The sequence below is a fragment of the Vidua macroura genome, chromosome 14 (genome assembly GCF_024509145.1).
Source record: "Vidua macroura isolate BioBank_ID:100142 chromosome 14, ASM2450914v1, whole genome shotgun sequence".
Lineage (NCBI taxonomy): Eukaryota > Metazoa > Chordata > Aves > Passeriformes > Viduidae > Vidua > Vidua macroura.
The window spans coordinates 9,551,702-9,573,217 of NC_071584.1; the positions used below are offsets into that span (position 1 = coordinate 9,551,702).

At 41.0% G+C, this 21,516-nt stretch overlaps 1 protein-coding gene across 1 annotated transcript in view; it reads right to left on the reverse strand.

Moving 5' to 3' along the window:
- Positions 1–21,516, reverse strand: part of TMEM164 (transmembrane protein 164) — a 38,434-nt gene that overhangs the window by 5,978 nt on the left and 10,940 nt on the right. Inside the window, exons 3-6 of the mRNA XM_053990333.1 lie at positions 17,548–17,597; positions 15,916–15,982; positions 9,990–10,068; positions 60–160 (exon numbers count right to left, since the gene is read on the reverse strand). Coding sequence (XP_053846308.1) covers positions 60–160; positions 9,990–10,068; positions 15,916–15,982; positions 17,548–17,597 — 297 coding nt within the window. The remainder of the gene's footprint in view (positions 1–59; positions 161–9,989; positions 10,069–15,915; positions 15,983–17,547; positions 17,598–21,516) is intronic.

Below are 21,516 nucleotides of genomic sequence, written 5' to 3' on the forward strand. Positions count from 1 at the left end.
AGTGTTTTTACTCTGAAAGTACTTGCAGACTACCCATTTATTAACCTGGGTTTACTTACCAATCCCAGGATCTGCAAGATGCTAAAATGATACACAAACATAAACCCCGTGGATAAAAGAGCCCACCAGAAATTGCAGAGCGGTTCAGGGGTGTAGATACCTTGAAAAGAAAGGAATACATTAATGTTCAGCTGCACTGCTGTGCCCATCACACTCTCAATGAAAAATCCTCCCTCTCCTGGATGTCAGGACATCTGGCTTGAGCTGATAACCTCCTCAATATCATTATAGTAATTAATATTTGAGAGCTTTATTTCTTACCTGAAGCAACCTGATCAGCTCCTCCTCCTTGTCCAGCAGTGAAATGTACAATACGTTACTAAATCTATTTTTCACCAATATCAATGATATTTACTTCATTCTTCCTTCTATCACAGAAGTAATAATGCAATAATGGTGTACAATGAATCTTCCAAAAATCAGGTTATTTATACTTAAACCTGCTTCTTGCAGGGATTATAATTTCAGCATGCACAGAACTGACTTAGGCAGCAGCAGATCCTGCACAGCCTTTATTTGAGCACAGCTTAATTGTAATTTCCTAATTTTATGGTTGTTTAACAACTATTGAAAAGGAACTTGTACCAATAATGCCAAGGAACAGAAAAGCTGTATTAGGTGGTCAATCCATTAATGACAGACTTACGCTTTTAAATGAAAGCTGCTGTGGAGATACTTTCAGCTATACACTACAAACAGTTTTATAATCAGTAGCTATCACAGATACTGTAAAATACTTTTTTCCCTTCAAATGAAGTAGCAGATATATTATTCCAACCTTTTTCTACCCTCTCAAAACCAGGCTTTACTGACAAAACACAATGTTCCCCGATCTAGAATGTACCAAGGAAATCAGACTTAATAGAAGTACTCATAGATACAAGATTACTTTGGAAATTAAATATTCAAATTTCATATGGTAAGAACAAAACCAGTTTACAGTGTTCACTAGACTCTTACTAGCAGACATGAAAACTGCACTGTAAGATATGTGGAAAAATACTACTTTCCTTATGACTTTAATAACAGCCTCAGAACACGAAGGAAAGATGCACGATGTCATGCTGTTTGGCTGCTGTAAGAGTTTCAGAGGATTATAAAAATATACTGGCATTTTTTATCTGTCTTTATCTGCTCTCTGATCCATTAGATATTATTAAATACTGAAACATGTATCCAGTACTCAAAGGACAGCTTAGAGCACAGAGTGCAATATTGATACTGGCCTTGGCTAGCCAGCACACTCAGTAATTACCAGGAAGTAATGAAAGACTTCAGCGTACAGTATACAAGGCTAATGGGAACTTAAATAACTCCACATGCAGAGCAGCTACCACAGCACCCACCAGACCAGAGCTGCTATGAAAATGCCTGTGTATGGCATCCTGTGGAGATAAATACATGTAACTGCTGTGACCACATCACTGTTTAATGCTGCATCCCAGCTCAGGTTTAAGGTCTCTAGAGCAATGCTTCCTCAAGCTCTGTGACCCTTTCAAAATTATTTTCTGTACAGTTTCCTTCTGTAATTTGTACCCATCATGCCAGTTCAAATTGATTTTGCAGTAGGTACCTGAAATAAGTTCAATTCAATAGCATTTTGTGAGTGCTACAGACTCAAAATCACAGACACATTGCTGTCTAAAACTGCACATCCACGCAGTGCCCACTGCCAAGAACACAAGTGCTGTGCTGCTGCCTGCACAGGGTAAGACTGTGTGTGTGTGTGTGTGTTTGTGTGTGTGTGTGTGTGTGTGTGTGTGTGTGTGTGTGTGTGAGTGTGAGTGCCAGCAGCACACCTGCACCCCACACACCCCTCCTAACAAGGAGCCAGCAGCAGTGGCATCACCCCAGGTACCTCTGCACACCGTGGGTCAGGGAGTAGGCTGGGACTTGGGGAGCCCGTGATACACTTGGGCACAGGAGCTACTTGGAAAGCACAGGGCAGCTTGTAAGGTTTCTTATGCAGTGGGAGGGTGAAGGCCAGAAGTGTCTGAACAGGAAGTAGAACCAAAGGTAAAAGAGAACTCTACAGGAATCACTTTGAGTTCTGCAGGTACAGGGAAAAAAATCCCAACAGTAATTCTTGGGATGCACTTGTCAAGTGTGAGGTAAGAGCTGGCATCCTATTTAGAAAACAGTGCAGAAGTCTTGACTTAGACAGCAATGATATTCATTAAACTCCATGGCCTGAAAACATCAGATAGGTGACACCACCTTGAATATGGTTTTTCATTACAGAGAGAAGAGGAGGAGGAGGAATGAGCCTTGGTGTCAGAGTGCAGGAGATCATGGCTCTATTTTTGGCTGCACCAACTTTAGGTGACCTGGTCAAGCTTTAGAGAAACTCTTTAGAGAAACTCTTTGTACTCCCTCCTCTGCTGTAAAGAAAACACTGCTTGACTTGCAAAATTTATTTATATTGTCCTTGCAGTTTTAGGTGCGTGTTTAACCTAGATACAAAACACAACATGAAATTTAAATAAGGTATCAAAGCAGCTCCCGGGAACTGGCTGAGCAGTGCTAAACCAAATTAGGTTTCTGTTGGCAGCTGCCTGTGTTATTTCAAAAGTATTTGACAAAGCCTAGTGAGAGTCTAAAGGGGTAAGCACCCAGGAAAGCTAAAATACACACACCTCCACTTCCAGGTGACTTACAGGGCAGGTAGGGTATAAATACTAATACAGGCAAGTGACCCCAACTACAAAATGAGACTGGAGGGAGACAACAGTCATTAAAAGACCAAGGAAATTGCACAAGATGACAACACAGATCCATGGCACAATTTGGCTTTGAACCCAGGCTTCTCATGTCCAGCTTCAGTCTAATCAGGGAATGGCATTTCAAAGGTCCCTTAGCAGAGCTGTTCAGGTTCCCCCAGCAAGGAATTTCCCTCTGCTACATCCTTGCTCTGTTGCAAAATTTAAAAAAAATACATCAGCAACTTTTGCTCTCTACAGATTTTTGGTCTTGCTTCCTACTAAAAATATCCCTCCTTATTAGACTTTGCAATCCTGAAAATAATAGTGTGATTTTCAGCAGTAGCACTATTTGGACATCAAAGGACAAAAAGGAAACACTGACCTCCACACAAAAACATTTTGGAGCACTCTAGATTCCACAGTGTGCTTTGGGAAACTAATTTTAAATTCATACCTGGGATATTTTCTGTACATTTCTCATTATATAAATACCCACTATAGATTTTATTACTCTACAGCCCTGCTATTCAGTGGATTGCTATTTAATGGACCCGTGTGGTCTATTTTCCATAGTACAGTCTGTTAAAAGAAAAACACAAACAGGAAAATTGAGAGCCAACTGAGTGGCTGTTTGAAGGGCCTGTGTTGGCTTTGGCAAAAGCTACTTGCTGCTTGCATAGGAAATCAATTTCAGTAGGTGGGAGCAGAGAGTTTCACTCTCTATTTATGAAGGATCATGGGCAGTTCTTATACATTAAGCACTTACAGAAATTTAGTCCAAGTGCCAGTCTGGCACTGATCTCATTCTCAAAAACACTCACTCCCTAGACAGCTGAGACCATTCCAAGCTGGGGCCATCTAGGTAGGCTGCATGTTTGCTCCTGCATTGGAAGAGCATGGCAGGGGATACCTCAGTTTAAATTGCACTTCATTACTTCAATAGCATTGATACAAAGGATTCCATATAGACTGAAGAGTTTGGGGTTCTTCAACTGCTTCTAAACAAGACTTTGTTGACATTGAATATGCCAAGTTGATAATTTTGCCATCTAGGAAATGGAAGCATGGGTTTAAAGAACTAAGGATCAACAAAGACATGCCATTTTTAATACTGTTCTCTCCCTGCAATGTGCTAGGTCAAATGTTCTTATGAACTATTTTTATTTCAAATTCTCAATACACAGGCTTCTGAAAATTTGAACACAACTTAGTAGAAAGCAATACTCCTTTTGTATTTCTGTGAAAACATAATGCAGAACAAAATTACTCCTCTGTTTGAATTACAGAATTAGAATCTAAATATAGTACAAATTTTTAATTTAGTAGGGTTTAAAATAATCTCTTTAATGTCTTGCTTTCATTCCCACTACATCTGATAGAGCCTTATGAGTTTTCCAGTGCTGCACACTCTCAGTCATCTTACAATTATAAGTAGACCTGCTTAATCCAAAACTCAGAGCAACTATTACAATTATTTCATTTTCAAGCTTACAAAAATATGTGGGCAAATTTATTTTCCTTTTATTTCCCTTGATCAGAGGGTTAATTCCAGTTGTGTGCCTATTGAGCTAGCCTAGAGATAAAACTTCCTTTCCAGGGGAGAACAGGAAAAAAAATGTTTTCAAGAGGATGATCCTGAAATCCATGTTTCCCCTACAGCTGTTCTGACTCCATGTGTAGGTTTCAAACTAGTACCTTATGCCAGGAGGTTTCTGTTTCCCCTCAGTGCCAGCTACTCTCATCAGAACCAGCTCTGACAGAGCTCTTACACTACCTGCTTCTCTCAGGAATCATTTTTTATATTCCATAAAGCAGCAGCAATAGCTCTTCCTCCATCTTCATATAGTAGCAGTTCTTCCACATACTGGCACCTGCCCTTCTAAATTTCTCCATCTCCTGGAGAGATATTTCATTTTTCAAACTAACTGTAACTGCCCAGTGCATAAAGCTCAGAGGGTCACAGGCCAGATACAAATCCCCTCATCTTCCTCTTCATCTCTCTTAAATCATCAAACAAGATTATCCTCGAATATTCAAGCTACAAGAGAGGCTGCAGCCTGAGCCTGCAGCCAGAGTAACAGCACAAAGAGCTACCCTGCTGCTCAAGGTGCCAGGGCACAAGCACAGCTCAACAGCAAACCACACATTTATGTCTAATACAGGGCATTCAGCAGGTAGAGAAATCTGGAATAGAACATGGAATTGCTAGAAGCAGAGTAGGGAAATAACATGCAAGAGTCGATAGTTCTCTAAATAATTCGGTTAAATTACTGAAGAGTAAGTAAGAATAAACTCTTACAAAAGAGCTGCATCACACATTATCAAGTATTTCAATTAAGAACGAGATGGACTAGATTTATGACTGTCTAAGTATATCTAAACATGAAGTGATATTTCTCCTGGATTACTACTAAAGGTATATAATAAAGCCTGCTTGATAACTCCTTTTAAAAGGTAAGGAAAGAATTAGCTAAAGGCAGGGAAGTGTCACAAAGTGGGAAAGTGGCTGACATAGGGTGCAACAGCTAAAAAGAGGTCTTTAAATTTGGTCCTAACAGCCAATGGAAAACACAAGTTTAGTGTTTTGTTTGCACTTTCCTAATTTACAACCAAAGGAAAAATGATCCTTTCATCTGTACTTGGTATCTGTGTGCTGCATCTTCCAGCAAGCCCGGGCTGTCCTGAGGTCAGGAGCGCTGCCCTGCTCTGCGGGAGCTGCTGGCTGCTCCTGCCCGCCGGCTGAGCACAGCAGAGGCATCCTCCGCGAGAAGGGAGAAAAGGAAAACGAAATCGACAGCTTCAACTGCCTGTGTGACAATGCCACAGAGCTCCTCTTCTGATGCCACCTCGGAAGACAGATCACAAAAAAATGGGCTTTGGGACTTGAGTCGGACACTGGCTCTTCATTGCTTAGAGAGATACAGCACTTGCCTAAGAAGCAAATTCTGCTTCTATTCCCAGCAAACAACTCATTTATTTAGCGGCAAATCGGCTCCTAAGACACACGGGGCAGCGCACAGAGCTGCCCGGCCCTCGCAAGGCCATCCCCGGCCGGCCCGGCCCACGGAGTGCACGTCCTGCGGCCCCCGCGGGCCGGGCACAGCCCCGCCCGGCCACTGCCCCGCCCGGCCACTGCCCCGCCCGGCCACTGCCCCGACCGGCCACAGCCCCGCCCGGCCACTGCCCCGCCCGGCCACTGCCCCGCCCGGCCACTGCCCCGCCCGGCCACTGCCCCGCCCGGCCTGCCGGCCGGCCACAGCCCCGCCTGGCCACAGCCCCGGCCTGGCCACAGCCCCGGCCGGCCACAGCCCCGCCCGGCCACTGCCCCGCCCGGCCACAGCCCCGCCCGGCCACTGCCCCGCCCGGCCACTGCCCCGCCCGGCCACTGCCCCGCCCGGCCACTGCCCCGCCTGGCCTGCCGCCCGGCCACTGCCCCGCCCGGCCACTGCCCCGCCCGGCCACTGCCCCGCCTGGCCACTGCCCCGCCACTGCCCCGCCCGGCCACTGCCCCGCCTGGCCTGCCGCCCGGCCACTGCCCCGCCCGGCCACTGCCCCGCCCGGCCACTGCCCCGCCTGCCGGCCGCGCTGCGCAGCGCACCCCGCCGGCACCAGCGCCGCGCTGAGCGCCGGCCCCGCCCGCGTGACAGAGCTGCAGGACAGAGCTGCAGGACAGAGCTGCCCCCGACAGACCCGCCCGCGGCTGCAGGACAGAGCTGCAGGACAGAGCTGCAGGACAGAGCTGCCCCCGACAGACCCGCCCGCGGCTGCAGGACAGAGCTGCAGGACAGAGCTGCCCCCGACAGACCCGCCCGCGGCTGCAGGACAGAGCTGCAGGACAGAGCTGTCCCCGACAGACCCGCCCGCGGCTGCAGGACAGAGCTGCAGGACAGAGCTGTCCCCGACAGACCCGCCCGCGGCTGCAGGACAGAGCTGGCCCCGACAGACCCGCCCGCGGCTGCAGGACAGAGCCAACCCCGACGATCGCTCAGCATCACTCCCTGCAGCCACAGAATCCCAAACATCTCAACGCCACCAGCCTCTTCTACCTACTGGAGTTACTAACTCAAATAAATAACACTGGGGATATCAAAACACAGGGCAGGTTATCTCCTGAGCTCTAGGGAGCTGCTACAAATTCACTCTTATTTCAATCTGGAATAATGTAATTTAGAATATTGTTTGATCACTGCACTAAGGAAATAACAATTCCGCCTTGATTAACTTTCAGTCTGATTTGATGTTCTGAAATAAGGTGCACACCTGATCTTGTCAAATCCATTGGAAAACCTGACCAAAACAAGCTTAAGACAGTCAGAAACAGACTCATCATGATCAGTCTCTAAACCTGATGTAGTGCAAACTAGACTTTTTTTCATTATCTTAAGAATACACAGTTTAAGAACTTAGATGTCCTTGACCCCACTGAAGGTCTCTGAGAGTCTCACTTCTTAAGGACAAGAGAAAACAGTGACCTGCAAGGTTTGGTTCAACTGCTCCAGCAGTTTCTGGGATGCTGTGTCCTCTGCATCTGCTATATCAGACGCATACTGCAGTTTTGGGAGCCAGGTGACACAAGGTGAGATTTATCCAGGAAAATAAAAGTGCCAACTGCAGATACGCTTTATGTGAGAACTGACTTGAGGTAGGAATCTTGTTTGCTGGCTTGTTACATCCACACTACATCTATTTTGCATGAGAGCCTCTTAGTGCTGCCAAGAAAGATGAGCCATGGTGTAAAAGCATTTCATTTGTCCAGCCTGGCATGCATGCTATGTATACATGCATATATGCACTTAGAAAGAAAACATGTTAAGAAAGGGAAGTATGGAAATTTATATCCACTCAGTACAGAGAGGAGTAAGAGGGAGAGGAGTTTTTAATCCCCAGAAGGGATCCATGTCCTTGAGCTCCAGTGAGTTCACTGTGCAACACTGAAGCCTGAGTTCCAAGCATCTCTCATATCCATGTGCTGCTAACTGTGGTAAAGCCCCCACTCTTTACAGGGTCAGGAAGGACATGAAGGTTGCCAGCCTGCATCACTGTAAAAAGTAGCAGGAAAAGACAGAAAATAAATTATTACAGCCCTTGCTTACTGTCACCCGTTTTCTTTCAAAGAGGAAAAACTCCAGTGGGCAGTTTGGATGTGTGTGCGTGGCTGGTGCAACACCTGATAAGGGTATTGTAAGCAAAGGGTACAGTTCCCTATAGCCTGAGCCTCAAATCCACTCTGCTTCAGGTGTTCTGCTCACCCTGTCTTTGAGAAATATTTGGATCCTATCAAGGTCACCAGTAATATAGGCAGTTTCCCAATAAAACTGAAGTAGTGTATTTTTCCAAATACAATCCATTCCTTTTCAATTTTTTCAACTTTCTAGCCTTCAATTACTTCTCTCCATCATAATCCGCAGATTCACTGATGGAAATTTCTGTTTACAATACTGAAATCAAGCTGCATGCTGATCAATGTCAGCAATGAAAAAGCGATTTTCACAAGATACAGAACTCAGGACAAAGGCCTGTGTGACCTACTCATAAAGTACTTAAAGAGAGGTGCTAGTGAAATGACAAAATTAATATTAACAAATATTTTTAGGCTGCATCATTTTTCCACCAAAAGGGATCCATTAGGTCACCTGTGACAGGAGTTCATGGGTGTTTTGTTACAGCCAGTCAGGTGACGAGGAGCCAAGTGCATAAGAAATGGAGCAGTTATTAGTTAAACAGCCCAGAGCAATCTCAATTCACACGTTTAGCCAACAAAGTTCTTTAAGCAATTTTACTGCCATCACGTGAACGTTAGATGGCAGCAAATACCTGTACATAAATACAGGGTAGGGGTTCAGAATACTGAGCCAGGGTGACAAGTGTCCAACAGCAAACCCTTCTAACTGCAAATCCAGTTCTTGTCAGTCCCAGATTCTGAAGAACCTCTACTTCAAAACAAGCAAAAAGCCAAACCAAACCACCAAACTATCAAAACTTAAAAGAACACATCAAGCATCACCCAAGGCCAAGCCTTTTTAAAGCTAAGGACTGTCTTAAAGTGACCTCAGATGGGAACTCCAAGGCCACCAAGTGTTATACTGACATACATCACAAGAGCTTTGTTTGTCACTACCTACCGTTCACTCCATGGCTGCTTACATTTTCTGTCCCCCGCTCCTCACCCTTCTCCTGCAAAGATTATGAGTTTGTGTAACTCCTACAACTACCCTGCACTTTCGCATTATTTGCCAGAATTTCAGGATATCAAGGGTGGATTAAAATTAAAACACAGCTGGTATATTTCCCTGATGAAAGAAAGAAACATAATCATCTTTTGAAGTATGAGACTTCACTTTTCCTCTCAATCATTTTTCTTTATTTCACTCAGCAGGTCACAGTGCAATCAGGTCACTGCAACACAAAGGTTACAGTGAAATAGGGTGAAGGATTCTAAGTGCCCACTGGTATAAAACCCAATGGATTCAGCAGGATGGAAGAGCCTAACTCCATCCCATTGCTTGACATCACATCCTCAGGGCTTTCATTGAAGGCTACTGAACGTGTGGATCACAAATGATTGTATTTTATTTCCTGGATGGAACAATCCAGCTCTGCTAGGAAATGCAGCTAGAGACATGGCAGCACTAGAGGGGGGCAGAGCACCACACCAGCTGAATGTACAGTGCATTCCCTTTGAGGATCCACAACTGGAAAAATCACTGGCCAGGGAAACAATTTAGGATTCCCAGACTTACTGAACTATTGTGGCAGAAGTGAATGCAAGACAGCAACATTGTTAGAAGGGATAACAAGCAATCTAGTTCATTTCAGTGATATGTGTCACTACATTCCACTGGAGCTACAGAATTTCTGGGATTTATCTAACTAGACAACTAATTTTTTTTTTTTTGGCTCATTTTGAGTTCCAGTACTTCTCAAGAGACATCCAAGAAGGTAAAAATCTTAAAAATACATCCCACTAACAACTGAGAATAATGCAAGATGGCAGAGATCTGCTCAAGGAGACAATGCACATTGTGCAAATACATTCTAAATATCCCTTTAGGCAAAAGACCATTTTAACAATTTTTTGTTTAGTGCCTGACACAACTCATTAAAAGCTCCAACATTAGAACACTAGAACATCAGGAACTATTAATTAAAAACAGAGAAAATTGGTTTACAAAGTGTTTTCATTCCATAGGACCAGTTCAATCCATAGGGAGTAAACTGCCTACCTACCTCCTTTGTGCAGCAGATAGATGGGCACAACATAGAGCATCACATGCTGGATGTAATAAATCTCTGTTTCAAATGGAAGCTGTGGAATAAGGAAAATATTTGTAAGTATTTTTCATCACTAACAACCAAGTTCCAAGGAACAATTCTCTTTCTAACCCATGGCAATGCCTACAGTTATTTTATCACCTATGTATAATAACAGACATTAATGGTTAGTGCCTTGAAAGTGCAGCTAACTGTACCCATTCCATCCCCCTTAACATAAACGCTGCACTTCCAGTAGGTAATTCCCAAAATTAGCCATAAGCACAACAAAGGAGTAACATAAGGTTGCTCTTTCCCTTTCTTTGCTAGCATGAATTACCAATAACAATGCAACCCACTCAAATAATTAAATCAGAAATTATGCACACCCCCACAGAGTAGAAGTCTTTTTAGAAAGAAAAGATGCTTGTCACCTTGTGAGAGAACTCCATAAATGAGGTCTTTATATATAAAAGTATATATATATATACACATATATATAGACACACACAAATAATTACTGAGGAGGCCTGTGCAAAAAATCTAAATACCTGATTTATAGCAACCTGCATGCATGTACAGAATTGCTAAGCTTGAGCAAATATAAATTAAAATAAAAAATGACCAGTCACTTCTTGGTTTTAAAGACAAGCTGCAGAATTACGTGTAAACAAATTACCAGTTAATAGTGAATCAGGTATTTCTCACCTGCTGCCAACTTTTGGGAAATTACAATTAGTCATTTGTGTGTTTATTTGAATTAGTGTAACTTCTCTTCTAAGAAGTCAGACACCTAAAATAATACTAAAAATAACTTCAGCCATAACTGTGTTTGAGCCTCCTAATCCAGACCCAACTATTTCTAGCTCTTTATCAGTTAGAAAAGGGAATGCACTGTATTTGAAAGTTAGTCCCATCTATAAGCTCCTTAGCTTATACTGTGCTCTATTACACTAAAGCAGCACATTTTAAACTGAACAGTAGTAGAAAACACTCAAAAATTCAGAATTCAGCTTTTTACTGCATCTGACTTGCAGAGCTAAAAAGCCACACTGTTGTAGTATTTTTCTGAATTGAAAATGGGACAATGAAATCTCTTGGGAATAATGAAAAACCTTGATTCAAATGCAGACTCGTTCTGTCATTTTCCAGCCAGAAGAATTCAGACACGGGACCTACCACTGTGGCTTGTGTGTTGGGAAGTAGGGAGTGGGGAGAAAAGCCTTCCTTTTCTATGACTCTTCTGAGACACTGAGTCACAGCCTTGAAACTGAAACATTACAGAAATTTCTACATCAACAGAAGAGAGGTTGAAAGAGAGTTTGATTTTCTTCCTAACCAGTAGTCAAACAGTTGGTAAATAACATAGTGATCTTTTAAATTCAACTAACAATTCTTATAGCCTATTTTGAATGTAGAAGATACTAAAGACTCTAGAAGATTCTAAAACCAACCACTGGGTTATGCTAGTCCTGGCATTCCCCCACTGGACACTGTGTGTGTCCTGATGGCAACCTCCGAGGTGGTGAGCCAGCTCCTGTAGGGGCTAAGCTAAACCAACCCTCCCGTACAATCTGTTGGGTTATTTCATTCCAAGTATTCTGTATCAAAACAAACACAAACCAGGTAACTAAGCAAAAGCAAAAACTTCATGAAAGTTGTGAGGTTTCCTAAATCCGAACCTTTTCTACTGTCCTTCATTGAACAAGACAGAGAGCAAAGTGAGGTAATTAAAATTATTTGGGATGGGGCTAAAGCAGTGATCCTAAGTGGAGAAAAAGCTGCACCACTCCCACTTCCTAAACAATTGCTCCTGATATCAACACCAAAACATGAGGCACTCACTCCTGCCAAGGAGCATTCTCCATTTATCTGTGGTGTCAAAAGGGCTTCCACAGCCATGGAGTTGTGAGGATCTGTTACACAAACACTGTGCTGGGACACTCCTGAGAACAGAGTAACAGTTGTTATGCTGCAGTAGTGTTGACAGTATTTTTTTGTGTGTAAAACAAAACATCTTTTTCCCACTGTAAAAGACTGCTTGTTCTGAAGCCTGGCTGATTCTGCAAGTGCATTTCCTGCTATAGAGCTGCAGAGTTGCTGTACAGCCAAGTACTCAAGTTGTACAGCCAGGCTACAGCAAACACAAAAAAAAGTACAGTTAGTACTGAGCAACTAACTCACCTGCATCTTGTGCCTTGTCTATAAACAGTTTTGTCAATAAAAGACTCACTCAGCACAAGCACCTTTCACATGTGAGGAGAAACTGGAATGAAGGCAAGGCACAGGGGATCTCCTGTCAATCAAGGATTTAAAGAATCTCTTTGTGAAAACAAATAAGACTTCACTTTCTAACTTAAACCAGCTACTGCCCAAAGAGAACAGAGCTTTCCATGCCCTGAACTCAGCTTTAGAAAAATCTCTTCAAGGCAGCAGTAGAGTGGAGCCCAGATGTCAGATATTGAGTTCACCCCAAAAGAGTATGGACATAATACTAACTTAGATTAAACACTCAGACACAGCAGTTGGTTTTCAGTGGGCTCACAGGTTGACACTTTGCTCTGGTTTCTGACAGTAGCACTCCACTCTCTGTTAATTATTTATACCCTGGCTCAAGCACTGCAGTGCTCAAGAGCACCTCCTCCATCATTCTCTACAAAGACTGCAGAGTGTGGCACAAAAGGAATAGAAGGCACTCAACTCTCAGATTCTGGCCTTTCCTGTAGGACATCTAGAACACAGCCCAGTAAACACCAAAGTGTACTGTACCAACCACTTTCTTGGACATTATCAGTAAATGACACACTCATACCATTTTAATGCACACAGCATGTACAAGTGCCCAAATATGCACAAACTTTGGCTTTATCACCTACCAGCCACCCAAGCACAATCTCTCAACAGCCCCCCCACTGTTTCTGTTGTTTTCCCTTGTGCCAGTTAGATTAAGTCAGTTTAGAGACAACAATGTGCTGCCAAACCTATTCCATTCTGCTGTGCAGGCACAGCCATTACAGGCTAACTATTTAGTGCAGTGAATTATTACTCCAACAATCAACAACAATACAGCAGCCAGTGACTGGAGCATACACAGAATGCACTCAAAGTCCTGCTCAGAGTATGATTCTGCTCCTAACACAGATTTAGAATGTGGACTTCGCAGGCCAAATAGTTCTAAGAATAGAATATAGCAGCTTCTGGAAACATTAAAACTGCACCATCTCGGCCATGTGAGCTGACACCCATGTATCCAATACTTCTGGGACGTGTCCTGTTTTTTATTTTATCTATATCAACATCTTCAGGACATCAGCTGGCAAAAAATTCCCACTTTTAACCAGTGGAAAGACTTTTCTTTAAAATTTGATTAATGCAACATGAAAGCTCCAGCAAACCCAGTTACTTTCCAAACAGTTGTAGCCTTTGTGGCAGTTAAATTAATTCACATGCACAGTCAGGTTATCAGGACCTACACTGTGTGCTGTAGAATATAAATACAGAGTAAAAAGAAATATTTCTACTCCTGTCTGTCCTCTTATAACTTGCTGGCTCCCTTTTGGAAGCCTAACAAGCCAATTCCCTCAGCATCTTCTCCTTTATTTCGGAAAGGGTAAGAAGAACTCACAAAAGCACTGACTGCACCAAAAACAGTTTTATTATTATCCAATGCCTATCCCAAAGCACAGAATTTAATTCCATCAGCACATGGCAACCAATGTAGCTAATAACTGCAATATTTAGGTGCCAAACAAATACAAGTGGGTGCATCTGTTGCTTAAGTCTGTTAACTGTTGGTCTGTTAATCTCAACCTCATGCCAAGGCAGGAAAATATTTTCTTGGAAAGAACAGAATAGACTGACCTCACCTTTCAGGCTACATTTTTTGAACACCATCCCAGGTGCCTGTTATAGTCCAATAAGATTTTTAACTGCATTGTTTAGCATAGTCTGACTGAAAGATTAAAATAATAGAAGGTAGAAACTTTCTGCTGTAGTTTCAGTGACTATGTCAACTGTCCTTTTTCACTGGCAAGGGGGATATTTTAAAAGAATTTTGAAATTACTAAGGTTCTAAAAAACAACAACAAAAAATTGAGATACATTACAATAAAATGGAAACCATGAAACTATGCCAGAAGCTTCCACTTTAGGATAACTTAACAGTGAAGCATATTTACAAAAAGACATTTGTATTTCATTAAGTAATGTAATTGGTAGCAACAACACATGACCCTAACAGACTGTGCTATGAAATGTAAGAGGTGTTCTGGAAATTACTTTGAACAAATTAGCACTTACAATCCAAATCCTGATACACACTAAAACATCCATCATCTGCTGAAGCAATGATTGTCTCTCATTCTGAATGATTGAATCAAAGGTTTTTCACTTAGGTATTAAAAAAAACAGAACAGTCAGCTTAGAAAAAATTGAGGTTTTGGTTTTCTTTTTTTAATTCCTACTAGGTTTTAGGAGACATTTCCTGTTTCAGGACAATGTGGGTGTTAAAACCACAGTGAGATTTGTGGAGCAGAATGTGTGTCTGCCATGAGAGAGTCTGGATCAAGGCAGTGCTGTACAACATCACCCACATTATCCTGTGCCAGAAGAAACATGGAAAAGCAAAAAGCCTGGCAAGCAGCTGTTAGGCCAAAAATATCCTAAATTGTAATTATTCCAAAAATATTTACTCTTGGACAGTATCTTTTGGCTACTCTGTTCCAAATTATAGGAACAATTTTATAAGTAGTCTGTATCTTTCTTGTTTATCACCACTGCCCTAATATGAAGGAGTTCTGTGATAATGGCAGAGAAAATACAAGCTAATGATTTATTAAATACTTCAACATTTTTTCCTTCATAAGTTACCCAGACCAATTTTGTCATGCCTAAGGTTATATATACTTAAAAACGAGATGGTTGTAAATACAAAATAAAAAGTTTTCCTTATCAGGAAAAGAACACTTGTTTTATTAATTTGTTGCCTCTTCAACAGTACCAAGTTTTAATAAAATGTAATTGCAAACTGCACATGAGCATTAAGTTTCTATTTCATCTTATTTAGACAGTCAAGACTTGCAAGTGGAGATCCACCAACAAAATCTGAAATGGATTCTGAAGCCCACAACCATTTTGTTAATAATATTAATTCACCCTCTATTATGGGCATAGTTTGCTTAAACATAAAGTACTCATATCCGTCTTAAAACAGACATTAAAATAGCTGCAACAACAAATTTTTGTAGATAAATCATATGAAAAAAAATAAAAGCATCTAGTCATATGAGCATATACACCTCCTCTACATATGCATGGATAACAGCTCTTGAAATAAGCCTCAAAAATACTTCATTTGACTCAAAATAGCTTTTTTTACCTTTAAATCTCAGGGGATTTAAGAATCTCACTAGAAACACCAACAGGCTAAATTTTTTTTGTCCAAGAGACCGAAGTTTTACAGCAGATTTGAAAACTTTTATAGGGAAAAAAAAATCTGCTGTGCCTAATCTTGGGGGAGAGGGGATGAAAGCCAACAATAACATTTGGCATTTTCCAGGCCTGAGGAATCTTACATTTACAGAGTTTGAAAAGCCTGAAACTGAATTTTCACCACAGGCCACAGGGTTAACCTGTGAAAGTCTCCTTCAAAGCCATCAAGTTTTCCCTCCATTAGTGGCTAGAATGGAGCTAACACTCAATACAGCAGTGCTGTCTTCTCATACCAAGTTAAAAACATCCAAAAATCCAAGATTGCTATTTTGGCTCCACTGTAGTGACCAGGAGTCTACAGCCTGGTAAAATGAACTTTAAAAGGCCAAGCAAAGCAAACATCTGACATCTCTCCAAAGATAATCTTTTAGAAATAAATAAAAAAGGAGGAGGAAAACCACATTACACTCACCAGGCGTGTATTAACAACAGGAAACAGCAATGCTAAGAGGGCCCCATTCAGCATATGCATCTGCAACCTTAGAAAAGAGATATTCTTTTCATCCATGGAAATAAAATGCAATAATAATATTTTCATGGTTTTTATGTAGTATCTCTTCAATAAAAGATAGCAAGACACTTAAAAAATGGTTTAGGCTTGAATTTTAATTAAGTCACTCTTACATGCAATAAAACTGGACCAAATCCTATCTTTAAATACATACTTAAAGAACTTCCTAAAGTAGGACTGCTTTCTATAATGAGCTTTGGGTTCCTAGAAAGCCTGGGCTGCCCATAATCCTGTTCATGATGCAAGCTGCTAAATAGCTGGAATTCTGCTGTTCATTTGTCTTCCAGAGCTTAATATAGCATCTTTGATAAAGGGTTTTACTCCTCTTTAATGCTGTGCATGAACAGCTTCAAAGTAAAGCTTTAAGAATTTGAAAGAATTCCCTTAAATAAAATAATTACATTTATCAAAATGCAACAGCAAGTCCTAAGCAAAGCACAAGGCAGGAAAGTAGTATTATACACTGTAATTTGTACAGCTTTCAGCCATCTTTTTGTTGAACTACTGTTGGAACACAGGAACAGAAAATTGGTATCAGAACTGTTTCAGTCTATTTTACATTATACACAAAGTAAAGAATAAACTGTCTCCCACCACTGTCTGTCAAACTCCTAGGGATTTAAAAGTAACTTGAGGGAGGAAAAGGTACTACAATTTTAACACAGATTTTCAAATATAATTTATATGCTGTCAGGGTGTTAGAAAATAGATATACCCATTCTGAAAAACAACTAATATTGTGGCCTCTGCTCTATAACTTGTCTTTAGGAAAGATTTCCTGAACAGCAGACATATTCTCACACTCTCCAAGAGAGATGCTAGTAGAGTATTTGTTCAGCATAATCCCTGCAGAAATAAGGAACAGCAGGGAAAAGCTGCAGAAAGACTGTCTAAGGCATTCCCCCAGCATCATTTTTGCCCAGACTAAGACAAGGAGGAGCAGAGTTTAATGCCACGGTGGCAGCTACAGCCAAGGACCACTGCCTGGGAAGTCCCTGACCCTCCTCTCAACACACTGGCTGCCCCCTCAGCTCTGCTGCTGCAGAAGTTACCAACAACATGCAGTAATTTAGAGAAGACTGCACAGATCTGAGAAATACCCAACGAAGCCAGAGAGAATTTGCTTAGCCTATTTAACTTTCCCTATCCACAATTTTGAAATCAGACCCAGACTGCCTGCATGGCTTCCAGCAAGGCCCAGTTACTAATTTCTACTGAGGATGGTAAAACGGTTCAAGGCCCATGACACAAATTATAGTAGCTCATACCATAATCTGCATTAATCCACTGTTACTGAGCTAATTCCTGTTCATCAGCGAGGCCAAACCCACCAACACATAAAAAGCAAGGATAAGGGGCCCAACACCCTGATTTAAGCCCTGACCCTTTTCAAAGTGTCATTTTTCCATCTAACCAATACACCTTTCCAACTTGATATTTCTATTGCCCTTAGTATTTTATAAATTAAGCAGTGATTAACTTCTAAAATACATTGTACAAGTAGACAGAAATACAGTAAGGAAGAGGTAATACCTGAAGAGAATCATTGCAGTCCGACATGGGGGACAGGCAAGAAGAAAAATCTGAAATGTTAGAAACAAATTTAAATTAATGACAGTGACCTCTTTTAGAATCCATTTTCTAAATCTTTCCTACTCAGTTGTGTATATCATAAATAATTTCTTGCCAGAAGACTTGTTTTACAGCAGAGCTGGAAAAGACTTAAAGTCTTTAACAAATCAAAAGGTCTCCCACTGCCTACATGTAAAAAGATTAAAGCAGTATGAGCAGCACTGAGGGTTTAGCTTCTGCCAGTGCCTGCAAAACCAGTCAAATTCTAGCCAATTATTACTGGCATTATAAAAGGTCTCTCAAGAACCAGATTACTGTATCACCAATCTTCTGCAGCAGCTCCCTCAATGATGGTGAGGTCCTTGCTGTGCTAAATATCAGCACTTACGTCATCATCACTGTCCTTCCCTTCACCAGTGTCAAAACCTCATACAGTAACTTTAAAAACTTCATATTAGCAAGTCTTGCTCTAGATACGAGGCAATTACTACATAAATGTTCAGTAATAAAAATTCTTTTTTTTTTTTTATGTTGTCCACTACTGCAAAGAAGAAACTCTGGTTTACTGTTCAGTATTTCAGCAAAATATGGATCACAGCTTTTACTGCTGTTCCTAAAATAAAGTCACAATACCTTATTTCACTGACAACCAACAAAACAAATTATCACTGAATCGAGTGAGAACATTTGGAGAGTATGCCTGCTTTGTGATGTCAGATTGGACAATTCACCAAACGTGTTTCTTTGAAGCATTGCAGAGTTAGGAAGAGGCCTCCAATGGATACTGAAATTAATCAATACCAGACCATGTACTTGCAGCAATAGAAGAAATGTTGAAATCTGGATCATCCTACTGAGCCCTTTCATATGCAAGGGGCTTCCTGTCATTACTACACAAATAAATGTACAAATTCCAAATATTTTATTTCCAGGTCAAGTTCTTAATATACGTATACTTAATATGTTCAAGACTCAACAAGAGCTTAGAACACAACACACACTCAAACTGTTTTTCCCAAGTCATAAACATTAATAAAGTCACAGTAAGAGGAGCAGCAATTAAATTTAATGGAATCACCATTACATTACATATTTAATGTACCTCAAGACATTTTCTTAGTGAATGCTGCTAAAATCCAATCAGTTTCTCTGAAGTCTTGCATTTAAATAACAAGCTATTTCAACTCATTAGGGCAGGTTAAGGAGGAAGAGAACATAACAGGTGCATGATTAGAATCACTAATGGATGTTTTCCTGTGCTAAGGGAAACAAAGAAGAAAAAAGTACATGCCAGAAAAATCTTATGAGAGCTCTGTATATCACCTTGCATGCAAGACCCATACAGTTTCTGGGAAGTGTCTAACACTTATTATGCTTCATTATTCCACTGTTGCATATTTTGAAATAAACTTTGCTTACTAACTAAAGTTCCTTGAATTATGGACTTTGTTTTCCCTTCTTTGGAGACCATAAATATCTTGTACAGCTCTCCTGTGACCAGTATTTTCTCACATGCAACCTGCATGCAGAGTCAAACTTTTTAAACACTTCATGCTGTATGTTAGGAAATGGAGGTATGATATCCAGAGACTCACCGGTTCATCTAGAGTTTGAAATTTAACTATTTTATCATTTCCTTAAATTCAGAAATTTGACAGGAGATATATGTTACTGTTGAAGCATGGTTAATACTTCCATGAAACAAATTCTGCTCTTCCAAGGGAGAATTCCATTTCTTTTTATCTCCTACATCTTTAAAAAATAAATTTAAAAAAAAACCAACAACCCCAACCCTATAAATTGACCTTTTTCTCTGTATGCACAAAATAAATAAACTATAATGTCTTAATGATATTATTATGATATTCTAACACACTGCAGAATACTCTAACTACTACATGGTAGAGCAGAAGCTACATTTTGAGTCTGAGTACTGTCTGAATCCCAGCACTGAGGACTAAAACAGCTCACATTTAGAAGGGATGGCAGTGTTACAAGGACTGAGATGGACATAACAATTTAAATCACTTCACTACCATGGAGACAGGCAAAGAAGAGAACACCATTCACAGCTGATTGTTTTTATTTCAAGTCTATTGAAAGAAACAGTTTCAGAACCTCATGGGAGGAAAACCAAATATTTAACACTTTTAAGCATGAAAATCTCTCTGTTAAAGGGATCTTTCAGAAAATAAGCCTGACTTCCAATTTTCATGACAGCAGAAAAATCATAACCAGATTTTTTTTTGCTAAAATTTAGATCATGGAAGAGATTTTCAAATGCTTCAGCTTCAGCAGCTTAATATCAACATTTTCTCTCTACATATGTAGATACTTACCATGATAAACAAATCTCAACTTATTAAAGGGAAATTTTCAAGGACACGTCTGTATCTGATTTTCAAAGATCTGTATAAAAAGTGTCATTACTCAGCTCAGAGTATCAGCAGTCTTAAATACACAGTTCACAGCAGACAAGCTCATAAGCTCCAACACAAGTGTTCCCACACTGATCCCATAATCCTACTCCTTTTCACTGTCATATTGGAAATCCAATCCTTTGCCTTGCAGGAGGGAACAGTTCTGCTCCACAAACCAAAGGATCCTGAGTTAAATCAGCAGCAGGGCTGTGCAGAGCTCCCAGCCTCTGTTCTCCTGCAGAACTCCTGAGTTTTGAGGCACTGAGGCTCTCAGAGTCCCCAGCCCAGCTGGCACTGCAGAGCTCCAGCAGACACAGGAATGTGTATGGTACACCACAATGAAGGGGCTCTCCTTGCCCAAGGCAGAATAAGTCAACTTTCAATTTAGAAGAAACACTAGGAAACAACTTCAATATCCCCTCTTCTTCTGTCACCTTACAAATGAAAGAAGAACAAAAGAATTAGCCCAAAATAGACAAAATTAGCTATTTTAGATGGGAAAAATTAACTATAAAATATACATTGCCTGATAGGCTGGATTATGAGATTAGTTCTGACTGCTGCCTTTCCCTTCCACCGTTCAAAAAAACAGTTTAAAACATCTTCCACACAGGGATTAATATCTGTAAAAGACTGCAGGCTAATGGGTGCAAGAGAAAGAGGAAGTACAAAATCATGTGTGGCACTGAAGAAATGCAGAGATAAGAAGTCCTAGATGGGGACAATACTGAGAGCCAGGATAGCTGAAGAAGCAGAAGCACAGGACCAGAAGATTCCACAACTGTTCTCAGGCAGTAAACTGCAGAGTACCTCATAACACTGGTTAATCCACAGAAGTGCACTTCAACCTTGAGGACTCAGATGAAAATGGAAAACCAGAAATTCTGTCACTGTACTTCACAACTGCTCTGCAAGACTATTAAGTACAATTATCCATCCCCTTGGGAAATGTTTCTGGCCTGAAGAACTGCATGGCCAGCACTGCCTTGCATAAGCCCAGAGAGAAAGGTCACACCACCCCACAGGATGGATCAGCAGGGCTGGAGAGTCTGGGGACCCCAGTGTCCAGCACAGCACTAATTAACTATTCCTTCCTTGAGACAGGAGCTTAGGGACACTGAACTCATGGCAGGTCTGAACTAATGCAGGACTGGGCTGCAAATCATTTCTGGCACTTCGAGCATTATATGTGCTGCAATTAGCCCATTAATTTGGAGATACTAGTGGGTTTGATTTTTTTTTTTTTTTTAGATTAATATAGAAATAGTTTTATTCAAAAACCTATTTTACAGTTTGCATATCTGGACTTCAGCAATGGGTAAGTGCACCAGTTTAAAAAGATGGAAAAAAATGCACAAGCCATCAAACATAGCTGGTTTTCTATTTCACATTTAACTGTACTGCTAGATTGAAACCAGTATGAAAACAATTTTCTTATTCCACCATTGCAATTTTTTAATCCAACAGTCCCTCTACAATACATTTGTAGTCAGCTACAACCTACAGTAGC